General features: G+C 44.9%; 1 protein-coding gene across 1 annotated transcript in view; it reads left to right on the top strand.

Moving 5' to 3' along the window:
- Positions 1 to 709: 709 nt before the first annotated feature.
- LOC120519709 (zinc finger homeobox protein 4-like) overlaps positions 710 to 12345 on the top strand; it is a gene marked incomplete at its 5' end in the record, with an annotated part of 13537 nt that continues 1901 nt past the window's right edge. The window contains 5 exons of the mRNA XM_039742576.1: positions 710 to 849; positions 957 to 1157; positions 3045 to 3168; positions 4929 to 10247; positions 12326 to 12345. The exon at positions 12326 to 12345 is cut by the window's right edge and continues 1901 nt beyond it. Coding sequence (XP_039598510.1) covers positions 710 to 849; positions 957 to 1157; positions 3045 to 3168; positions 4929 to 10247; positions 12326 to 12345 — 5804 coding nt within the window. The remainder of the gene's footprint in view (positions 850 to 956; positions 1158 to 3044; positions 3169 to 4928; positions 10248 to 12325) is intronic.

Here is a 12345-nt window from a genome sequence, read left to right as displayed (position 1 = left end):
AACCACGGGCACCCTCCCGCCTGAATACTCGGCCCCGGTACGCTCCCACCTGGGTGTTTTGCAGGTCCTGTCCCCTTCTCTTCTGGGACTTCTCCATCCTGCCGACTACGCCACTGTCACAAAACGAGTCAAAGACAGAAAAAGGTTTGGGGCAGCCACCCATGTAATTTGGTATCCTGGCTGCAACTTTGTTTTCTTTCTAATACCAGCACTGAAGTGCTTACAACAGAGTCCAAAACAAGACTGACACAGAAGGGAAAAGGGAAGGCTTTTAAAGGGGGAGACAGGAAGTGAGGTCATAAGGGTCGGGCACGTGTTCATTGTTCATTGGTTTAGTCCCGGATGTGACATCAGGGGGGCCGGAGCTGGCAAGGTCTGTCTCCATTGGCTCGGTCCCAGAAGTGACGTCCAGAGAGACAGGTGGAACCTCCCGGGTTAGGTCTACAGGGAAGTGAGAAAGAGAGTTAGTGCGCTCTGCCACATCCCGGCATGGCTCAGAACTGCCTTCACTCGAGCCCTTTAGCTGCCTCCCATGCGCGCGTGTGTGACAACATGTAGACATTCTGATTTGAGAAGTCACTGGTGTGCTCTCCCAGTCTTCAGTCCTGTTCCTCACATGTTTTATCGATGTCCTAAAGCGTTATCAGGGCTTTGAACCTTGTGCTCAAGGTTTTCTCTTAACATGCTCCAAATCTGTCTGTCCTTGCAGGCATACGTCCAGTAAGCCGAGATTCCCCAGGAAGTGCACCAGCTGGGAAGCGGACAATAGTGCAGGAGAAAGACAAAGAAAATGATACTGCATCCAAGAGACCGAAATCCGTGGAGGACAACAAACTTGTCAATGACCAGGTAAGTTCACATCTCAGGCGTCCCTCTTGTATTGTGAAAGCACCACACACCCCCACCTCCAGTCGCTCATAGGACTCTCCCCCGATTTTCTTTCTTTTTGCCCTTAGACCTACCAGTGTCCATACTGTAACTACAGCAGTAAAGACGCCAATCGGATCCAGGTGCACGTCATGTCCCAGCACTCTATGCAGCCTGTCATCAGCTGCCCTCTCTGCCAAGATGTCCTCAGCAACAAGATCCATCTCCAGCTTCACCTGACCCACTTGCACAGCGTGTCTCCTGACTGCGTTGAGAAGTTACTCATGACGGTAAGCACACAAACAAAGTAGCGGGGAGCGGGCGCACATGTCTGACTCTAAGATTTGGAGGCATGCGGCTGAATCTCACTCACCACCTGGCCACCTCAACCTCAAACAGTTCCTGGGTCACAGTCTCACAGCTCATTTTTTTGTCATTTCTACTTCCCTGACACACCATATTATCACTCACTGTACTACTACTGATTGGCTCAAAGTCCAGCCAGGCCTCTTTCTTTGTTGTATTAGGGTTGGCTTCCAGTATGCAAGGGGGGTTTTCTTCACTTGCCATGAATGAGAGTAGGTAAGGATATGAGTTTGCCCTGAGAAAGCTTGGTGGGGTTGATTTCAACATGGTGCTCATTGACCCCCAGGATTTGTGTATCAGACATTGAAAGTGAATGAATGCGTTAAAAAAAAGAAATGCAAACGGTCACATGTGCAGTGAATCCAGAAAGTTTTCAGACCCCTTCACTTTGTCACATTTTGTCATGTTGCAGCCTTGTGCTAAAATCATTTAAATTTGTTTTTTTTTCCCACATCAGGCAACACTTAATACTCCAGAATGACAAAGTGAAAACAGGATGTTAGACATTTTTGTAAATCTGTTAAAAATAAAAAACTGAAATACCACATCGACACAAGTCAGACTTTTTCCTTAGTACTTTGGCAGCGATTACAGCCCAGAGTCTTCTTGGCTATGATGTGACAAACTTTGCCCACCTGAATTTAGGGATTCTCTTCCTTTCCTCTCTGCAGATCCTCTTAAGCTCTGTCACATTGGGTTGAGGCCTTTGGTGGACAGCTATTGTCAGGTCATCCCCAGAGATGTTTTGTTGAGTTCAGGTCCGGGTTTGGCTGGGCTACTCAAGGACATTCCCGGAGTTGTCAATAACCCACTCCTAGATTGTCTTTGCTTTGTGCTTCAGGTCATTGCCCTGTTGGAGGATAAATCTTTGGCACAGTCTGAGGTCTGTATCTCTGTACTTTGCTTCGTTCAGCTTTCCCTTAACCCTGACTAGTCTCCCACTCCCTGCCACTGAGAGATCCTACAGCGTGATGCTGGCACCACCATGCTTAACTGTTAGAATGGTATTGAACAAGTGAGGAGCAGGGCCTGGTCTCCTGTAGACATGATGCTAAGCTTGGTTTCACCAGATTTCTCATAGTCAGAGGATCCTTTATGTGCCTTTTTGCAAACTCCAAGCAGACTTCCCTTTGTCTTTCACTAATGAGAGTTTTTTTTCTGGCGACTCAGTCATAAAGCCTAGATGGGTGAAGTTTTGCAGCAGTGGTTGTCCTGGAGCTCAGCTAAAGTCACAATCGGGTTCTTGGTCACCTCTCTTACCAAGGCCTTTCTGTCACAGTTGCTTCGTTTCGTTATTGGGCCAGCTTTCAGAAGAGTCATGGCTGCGCCAAGCTTTTCCCATTTAAGAATTATGGAGGCCACTGTGCTTTGACCGATCGAGTTCTGGCTTCCTGTCGATCTGATAATGATAACCAAATTCAAAAATGGATATTTGTATTTTTTTGTCCATTCCCAACATCTTTTACCTCACAGCAAAACAGCCATTGAGGATTAGTTTTGTTTCTCAGTCAGCACGTTATGTTAATAATGTCCTTTACTAAGCTGGCCCGGATCATAGCATGTGATTTCCAAACCCTTTTAATCAAATTCTGGGTCGGGAAACTGAAGACTGGTCTGGCAACACTGGACGTATGACAGGAAACAGCCCTGAAATGGGGCATCAGTCCATACAGATCAGGATTTACTTAATAAAAGGGCTTTTGTGTCCTTAACATGACCATTTTGCTTAGCGTATCCATGTCCCTTTTTGAGGTGGGGAGAGCAGTGTTATAAAACTTTTAATACATTAATTGATGTTTTCTTTTATAAAGGTTTCTCTACCTGATGTTATGGTGCCGAATAACATGCTGCTGCCAGCAAATACTCAAGATAAACTCCATCTACTGCCCGAAACCACTTCAGCAGTTACCCCGGAGGTGACTGGGAAGTCATCAGGTGAGTCATTTATTTTGAATTTATCTTATGTTTGATTGATGTAATATTCTATAGCAATTTTCACCGTGAGCTCAATCACAAAGCACCTTTTTTTAATAATAGTGATGTTATATTATAGAATGACATGTCTCAAATCATCCCAGGCTTGGGCTGTATGTCCTCCACTTGTCTGTCTGTTTTTCTCCACATATTCCAGTTTCACACACAGCCCATAGACATTTGTGACAGGTTGACCGCCGCCTCTGGTTTGGCTTAAGTCATGTGTGCCCATCGGCCATCCAGGGATCATTCCTGCTGTTTGCCCAGTGACCCTTCAAGGGGAAAAGTGTGTGTGGAAAATGAAAGGATGGAGGCTTATTTTTATTAGAAAACACCCACAGCAAAAAGTCACTTTATCTGAACAGTAAACGTTGTATAATAGACCCATGGCTGGTACAGAAAGTATTTAATTGGGTGATACTGAGAATGTGTTGCCATTAGTAGTTAAGGAGACCCTGGAGATTTTGGAGATATGCTTTAGAGAGGAGAGCAATGAAGATCAGTAGGAACAAGACAGAATACATGTGTGTGAATGAGAAGGAGGTCAGCAGAATGGTGAGGATGAGGGAGTAGATTTGGCGAAGGTGGACGAGTTTAAATACTTGGTGTCAAAAGTACAGAGTAACAGGGAGTGTGGAAGAGAGGTGAAGAAGAGAGTGCAGGCCGGGTGGAATGGGTGGTAAAGAGTGTCAGGAGTGATTTGTGACAGATAGGTATCAGCAGGAGTGAAAGGGAAGGTCAACAGGACCGTAGTGAGACCAACTATGTTATATGAGTTACAGACGGTGGCACTGAACCGAAAGCAGGAGACAGAACTGGAGGTGGCAGAGTTAAAGATGCTAAGATTTGCATTGGGTGTGACAAGGATGGACAAGATTAGAAATTAGAGGGTCAGCTCAAGTTGTACGGTTGGGAGACAAAGTCAGAGAGGCGATTGTGTTGGTTTGGACATGTGCAGAGGAGAGACGCTGGGTATATTGGGAGAAGAATGCTAAGGATAGAGCTGCAAGGGAAGAAGAAAAGAAGAAGGCCTAAGAGAAGGTTTATGGATGTGGTGAGAGAGGACATGCAGGTGATGGGTGTGACAGAACAAGATGCAGAAGACAGGAAGAGATGGAAAAAGATGATCTGCTGTGGCAACCCCTAACAGGAGCAGCTGAACGAAGAAGTAGTGGTTAAGCTAGTGACCATTACGTGAGCTTTAGTCATGTCAGAGTTGATGACAGGAGTTGCTGATCATGTCATATTACACAACTGGAAACTGCAGGGTTTGTCACATTAGATGACTGTGTGACAACTTTCCAGCACAGTTTCACATTTCCAAAGTATCGCAAGCACACCCCTTTTTCTGACAGTCCATGACGTGATACCTGACAGAGCCAGTGCCCATGAAAATGCAGCTACAATCTCTTCCCTTTTTGATACTCTGTCATGGTACGTAAAACACAAGACATAAGACAAACAAGCGTCTCTTTTGTTTGTGAGGTCCAAAACACCCCTAGCTGCATTATATTCATTGTACTTCTGGGTACCCATAAAAATAAAAACGATAAATGAAATACAAAAAGCATGCAGTGATTGGCTTAGCTAGTAGTTTATATTGAGAGGCAGCAGTGCTTATAATTTCCTCTATCAAACTGATGATGGTACTTTTGTGACATTTGTAAAGCCTTTTTAATTTAAGTTTCTTTCAATTAACAGCCTATTTTTCTTTTCTACAGGTGAAAATTTCCTAGAGGAGAAGCCAAACATAGCACAAACCAACTCAAAGGTTGAGCTGGACCTTAAGAATGAGGACGTCAAGCCACCAAAGGAAGCTTCAGAAGCACCAGACTGGAAGAAGGGTAGCAGCGAGGACTTGAAAAGCACTGAATCCTTGCACGAGCAGTTGACTGAACTGCAGAAACGGCAGCAACTCTCGGTCTCTGACAGGCATGTCTATAAATACCGCTGCAACCACTGTAGTCTGGCTTTCAAGACTATGCAGAAGCTTCAGATACATTCCCAGTACCACGCTATCCGGGCTGCAACAATGTGCAGCCTCTGCCAGCGCAGCTTCCGTACATTCCTTGCTCTTAAGAAGCACTTGGAAAATGGCCATCCCGAGCTTACAGAGTCCGAAGTGCAGCAGCTGTGTGGAAGCCTGCCTCTTAATGGAGATCTCTGCACAGAAAGCGAGTACAGAGCTCTGGAAGAAGCACAGGCTATGGAGCAGGAACTTGAAAAAGAGGATGATTTGGACCAGGAAGGAAAAGCAAGCCCTGCAGGCAGCGACAGTAGTTCATTACCGGACGAGCTGGGCTCTGAGCCAAAGCGGACTTTGCCTTTTAGGAAGGGCCCAAATTTCACCATGGAAAAGTTCCTGGATCCTTCGCGTCCATACAAATGCACCGTGTGTAAGGAGTCGTTTACTCAAAAGAACATTCTCTTGGTTCACTATAATTCTGTTTCTCATTTACACAAGTTGAAGAAGGTTCTTCAGGAGGCCTCCAGCCCTGTTCCACAGGAGACCAACAACAGCATAGATAACAAACCCTACAAATGCAATATTTGCAATGTTGCTTACAGCCAAAGCTCAACATTGGAAATTCACATGAGGTCTGTGCTGCACCAGACCAAAGCCAGAACTGCTAAATTAGAAAACAGCAGCAGCAGCAGCGTCACAAGTGGAAACAGTGTAGTGGCACCAGCCAACAGCCCAGTTTCTGCCAACCAAGGAACTGTGGAATCTGCATCTTTACCATCAATCAGCAGCAGCAAAGATAACAATGTAGATGCCAAAGAAGTCACTAAAAAGCAAACTTCTGATCTACTTTCGGCTCAAACATCACATCAGCCTCCTCAGTCACCAGCACAACTTTCAATGCAATTGCAGCACGAGCTACAGCACCAGGCAGCTTTCTTTCAGCCCCAGTTTCTTAACCCAGCTTTTTTACCTCATTTCCCAATGACCCCAGAGGCTTTGTTGCAGTTCCAACAACCTCAATTCCTTTTCCCATTCTACATTCCCGGAACAGAGTTTAGCCTCAATCCCGAGTTAGCTTTGCACTCGGCCACTTTCGGGATGCCTGGAATGACCGGATCACTACTGGAAGACTTGAAGCAGCAGATGCAACAGCAGCACCAGGTGGGTCAGCAACAGCTGCAGCTCCTACAACAGCAGCCTTCTCAGCCTCAAATCCAACAACCGCTTCAGAAACCGCCATCTCAGGCTAACAAGCTGGCAAAAGTCGATCAGATAAATGTGGTGACATCTGAAATTTACAGCTCCAAAGACAATGAAGATTCACTGGAGAAAGTAGACAGCAGAATGAAGCCAGACTTTCAAAATGAGAGTGAAACTGCAAAAGAAAACAAAGACCCCAAAAGGCAGAAAAATCTTGAACCACTCTTACCTCCTCCTCGGATTGTTTCTGGAGCAAGGGGGAATGCCGCTAAAGCCTTACTAGAAAACTTTGGCTTTGAGTTGGTCATCCAGTATAACGAGAATCGTCAGAAAGGTCAGAAAAAAGGAAAAAGTGTTGACGAAGAAATCAGTGACAAATTAGAATGTGGGACGTGCGGAAAACTGTTTTCTAATATGCTCATCTTGAAAAGCCATCAAGAGCACGTCCATGGTCAGTTTTTCCCATATGGTGAGTTGGAAAAGTTTGCCAGGCAGTACAGAGATGCTTACGATAGACTGTATCCCATTACACCATCGTCTCCAGAAACTCCTCCTCCTCCACCACCTCCTCCTGCATCCTCACAGCCGTCATCTGCCGGAGCTGGAAAGGTCCAGACACCAGCATCTACGCCGGTTCCATTGCAGGCACCGCCTCCCCCACCTCCACCTCCTCCACCTCCGCCTCCACCACCACCTCCAGCTACCCCAGCCCAGGTCCAGCTGCCTGTTTCATTAGACCTTCCTCTTTTTCCTCCTCTGATGATGCAGTCAGTACAGCATCCAGGTTTGCCTCCTCAGCTTGCCCTTCAGCTTCCCACAATGGACTCCTTGTCTGCAGACCTTACACAGCTTTGTCAGCAGCAGCTGGCCTTAGATCCAAACTTCCTAAGACATTCTCAGTTCAAAAGACCACGCACCAGAATTACAGATGACCAGCTGAAAATTCTACGAGCCTACTTTGACATTAATAATTCTCCCAATGAAGAACAGATACAGGAAATGTCTGAAAAATCTGGTCTCCCACAAAAAGTTATCAAGCATTGGTTTCGCAACACTCTTTTTAAGGAGAGGCAACGAAGCAAAGACTCTCCATATAACTTCAGCATTCCACCCGTCACAACTTTGGAAGATGTTAGGATTGATTCTCAGCTGAGTAGCCTGGAGTACTACAGAACAGATGCAACCATGAATAAGAGGTCATCAAGAACAAGATTTACAGATTACCAGCTTCGGGTCCTTCAAGATTTTTTCGATACAAATGCTTACCCAAAAGATGATGAAATCGAGCAGCTGTCCACAGTTCTAAATCTTCCCACACGGGTGATAGTTGTCTGGTTCCAGAATGCTCGACAGAAGGCACGCAAGAGTTATGAGAACCAGGCGGATGCCAAGGACAATGAGAAAAAAGAGCTAACAAATGAGAGGTACATTCGAACCACTAACATGCAGTACCAGTGTAAAAAATGTAATGTGGTGTTTCCCCGCATTTTTGACTTGATCACTCATCAGAAAAAACTGTGCTACAAAGATGAAGATGATGATGGACAAGACGACAGTCAATCGGAGGATAATGTTGATATCAGTGAGCATATGCTTTCCAAGCATCCACACTTTTCAGGACAGCCAGATTCATCCAAGGCTATCATTGGAACCACCAGCTCCGGTTCTGGCTCCAGTACTCCTCTGATGCCTTCTCCAAAGCCTGAAATTGGGAAAACGTCACCAAAACCTGATTTTCCAATAGACAAACCAAAGCAAGCGGAGAGCGTTCCAAACTCCCAAGGGGTTAAATATATAAACTCCTCTGAATCTCAGCCACCCCAACCAACAACACCTCAACCTCAGCAACCAAAACAACCCCTGCAGCAAATTGCTAGACCTCATTCTCAGCCACTGAGTGCGGCCGTCCCCTCCAGCCCACTGCCCATTGCCATCGCCTCTTTACAGAATAGTCTACCTCCTCAGATGTTACAGTACCAATGTGACCAATGTAAAATTGCCTTTCCAACGGTAGAACTGTGGCAGGAGCACCAGCACATGCATTTCTTAGCAGCTCAAAATCAGTTTCTTCACTCACAGTTTTTAGAGAGACCAATTGATATGCCGTACATGATCTTTGACCCCAACAACCCCCTAATGACTGGGCAACTCCTAACTGGCGCTCTTTCACAAATGTCATCTCAGACCAGTGCATCCCTGTCCACACCCACTGGTCCAGGTTCAGGTTCAATGAAACGAAAATTGGATGATAAAGAGGATGGCAGTTCTAACGAAAAAGATGGCGGAAACAGCGGTGAAGATCAGCACCGTGATAAACGGTTGCGAACCACCATTACGCCAGAACAGCTTGAGATTCTGTACGAGAAGTACTTGCTGGATTCTAATCCAACAAGGAAAATGCTGGATCATATCGCTCGAGAGGTTGGCTTGAAGAAGAGAGTGGTGCAAGTGTGGTTTCAGAATACTAGAGCTCGAGAGAGAAAAGGGCAGTTTCGGGCAATGGGTCCAGCCCAGTCTCACAAAAAGTGTCCATTCTGCCGTGCTCTCTTCAAAGCCAAGTCTGCCCTTGAAAGTCACATCCGTTCACGGCATTGGCATGAGGCAAAGCAAGCGGGATACAGCTTACCCCCAAGCCCCTTAATAACAGCAGATGATGGAGGTGAAAGCCCCCAAAAGTATAGCTTCTTTGAATATCCGATTCTGCCGATTACAAAAATGGAGTCCAATGACTGTGAACTGCCAGCTGCAACTTCAACACCAAGTAAGCCTTCCGAATTGAGCATGAAAAACTTTCAAAACCTTTCCTCCATTAAGGCAGAGAACAGTGACGATATTGAAGGCCTAAACATGAATTCCGCAGATATGTCCTATGACCAGAACAAAATGGATTTTGATGAAACGTCATCCATTAACACAGCGATCAGTGATGCAACAACAGTGGACGAGGGAAATAATGAGGTTGAAAGTATAACTGGCAGTACAAGTGAAGTGAAAGCCATGTATTCTCCAACAGATCCCAAAACACCAATATCTGTCGACACAAAAACCAACCCAACACCAACCTCTGAGACGTGTGATGAACGTTTTCCCTTCTCTCTAGTTAGTCCATCTTTGAGTTTCTCTGGGAGAGACAGTGACCAGTATTATAGCCTGAAAGATGATGATCTAGATGATAATGATCAAAGTGAAACGTCCAGTTTAGCAGACCCAAGCTCGCCAAGCCCCTTTGCATCTAATAATCCCTTCAAGTCATCAAAGTACAGTGGAGACCGGCCTGGACATAAGCGATTTAGAACTCAAATGAGTAACCTGCAGCTGAAAGTCCTTAAGGCATGTTTCAATGACTACCGGACTCCAACAATGCAAGAGTGTGAAATGCTTGGTAATGAAATAGGGTTGCCAAAAAGAGTTGTCCAGGTCTGGTTTCAGAATGCACGGGCAAAAGAAAAGAAATTCAAAATGAACATTGGAAAGCCATTTGTGATTAGTCAAGGAGGCCCGGATGGTTCAAGGCCAGAATGTAGTTTGTGTGGTGTGAAATATACTGCTCGTCTTTCTATTCGTGACCACATCTTCTCAAAACAGCACATTGCAAAGGTGCAAGAAACTGTAGGAAACCAGTTGGACAGAGAAAAAGATTATCTTGCTCCCACGACTGTCCGCCAGCTGATGGCTCAACAGGAGCTGGATCGCCTAAAGAAGGCAACCGATGTTCTAGGCTTGACAGCTCAGCAGCAAACAGTGATTGACAGCAATGCACTACACGGTCTTAGTCTGCCAACTGCATATCCAGGGCTTTCGGGTCTTCCACCCGTTCTCCTTCCCGGAGTAAATGGCCCTTCATCTCTTCCTGGTTTTCCACCGAATACACCAGGTGAGTGCAATTAAAACCACATCTTCAAAACAATAAAAAAACAGATCATGTTCAGTATAATTTGTGGTTTTGAGAAAAAATGGGTCATACCTGATTCGACCCGTGTTTGAATCACGGCCCAGACACAGTCCATTTGGAATTCTTACTATCTACCCCAAGGTTTTGTTCTGGTATGTAAGTGTCCTTCCACATTAGATATATCGGTGTCTCTAAAGTGGCCATGGAAGACTGTGCATGCACTATGATTAGCAGCCTGCTCTGGAATTGAGAAACAAAAGCAAGAAACCGGTGGCAGTAACAGGTAGTGTGACTGAGTGGATATGTATGTGGTGTAGTGATATTGCTGAGACGATGTGTAGAAATGAAAGAACAGAGGTAGAAATGGCTAAATCAGTGAATGTGTTTGTCTAGCACATTCGGTTCCTGCCTTGTGTCTAATAGGCTGTAGTGCCCAACTACCCCCTATTGGAATATGACAGAAAATGAATGAATCAAAGGCATACACTACAATATGAGAAAGACTGGGGCCTCTGATAAATGGGTGTCTCGTCCTGCATTAGTTCTTGTCCTGCACCCCATGATGCCAGGACAGACTCTGATGACCAGCCACCTTGCAATAGAAAATGTTGGGCTTAGAAAATTAATGAATGAAATTGGCTCTGTATGAGTAACTGTGGATTTTTGGTACATTTGCCTAGTGGTGGATGGTCAGTTTATTCAGGGTTAGTTGCATTTGATACTGGCAGGATAGATTCTAGTGCCTTGTGACCCTGTGTCGGACTATGTGAGTGAAGAAAGTGAATGGATGAATAAATGTGTGTGAGGCACCATGTGTGAATGTACTGTAGGTGTGCAGGTGTGTCATTCTGCACTGTTTGAATGGGTTTCCCATTAACATAGGAAATTTGCACTTCACCTTAATTTCCATTGGTGTCCTTGAGTACGTGATTCACCCAGAAGTTGATGGAGTTCTGCTGGATCCTTTGAGAATTTTGAAGACCTGGATTAGGTCATCATGGAGTCTCCTCTGCTTGAGACCAAACAGGTATAATTCGCAGAGTCGCTCATAAATTCTGCAATGCACATCGTTGCTCTCCTCCGTGCATCTTCTGCAGTTCTGCTTATGTCTTTTTTTGTAGTGTGATGACCAGAATTGCACACAGTACTCCAGATCTGGTCTCACTAGTGCATTTTATAGTCTAAGCATAATGTCCCTCCATTTATATTACGGTGTTTACAATGTAACCTAACATTTTATTTGCATTTTTAATTGCCTCAGCACATTGCTTAATAATGAAAACATGTTAACATAAACCCCTAAATCCCTTTCAGAGGTTGCTTCCTGTAGTTCAGTGTCTCCCATCTTGTATTTATAACTGACATTCCGTTTGCCTACGTGTAGCACTTTTATTCATTAAATTGCATTTCCCACGTGTTTGCCAAGTTTTGAAGCTTATTCTGGTTTTCTCAAATTGTTCCTGCTACCTCCTCCAGGTCTGCCTTTCCTACAAGTTTAGTATCATGTGCAAATTTCACAAGTCTGCTAACTACACCTGAATCTACAGTTTGTCATCTGTATAAATCACAAGAATGAATAGTCCAATGCCAGACGCCTAAGGAACCCCACTGATAAGCTTACCCCATATGGAACATTCTCCGATTATCTGTACCTTTTTGTATCCTGCCAGCTAACCAAGTCGAGATCCAGTTTTGTAGGTTACCTTTGATGCTTACACTTAATTCCATGTGTGTGCACAGTGCTGCATGGTGAAGCCCCGTCTCCCATGACTAAGCACTGCATTGGACAGCTGTTATGAGAGATGGATGTTAAAATAAGAATGGTATCATTTGTAAGTGTGAGTGAATAATTAGTGGGTGCCTGTACCTAAGTACAAGCACTAAGAGAATGAATTACTGTAAGATAAGACGTATTAATGCTGTACATTAAGTTGTAAAGTACTGATTTGGTACAAACAACACAAACTTTACGGACCAAGCAGCATGAAGTAATATTATTGCAGTGTTTCCTGTGTCTTCCTGTGTTACATATTTCGCTTTTTTATCTCCATGTGTTTCAGCTTTAGCATCCCCCGGTGCT

Source organism: Polypterus senegalus, unplaced genomic scaffold, assembly GCF_016835505.1.
Source record: "Polypterus senegalus isolate Bchr_013 unplaced genomic scaffold, ASM1683550v1 scaffold_611, whole genome shotgun sequence".
Taxonomy (NCBI): domain Eukaryota; kingdom Metazoa; phylum Chordata; class Cladistia; order Polypteriformes; family Polypteridae; genus Polypterus; species Polypterus senegalus.
Note: the sequence above shows the minus strand (reverse complement) of the source record. Positions and strands in the feature narration are given on the sequence as shown.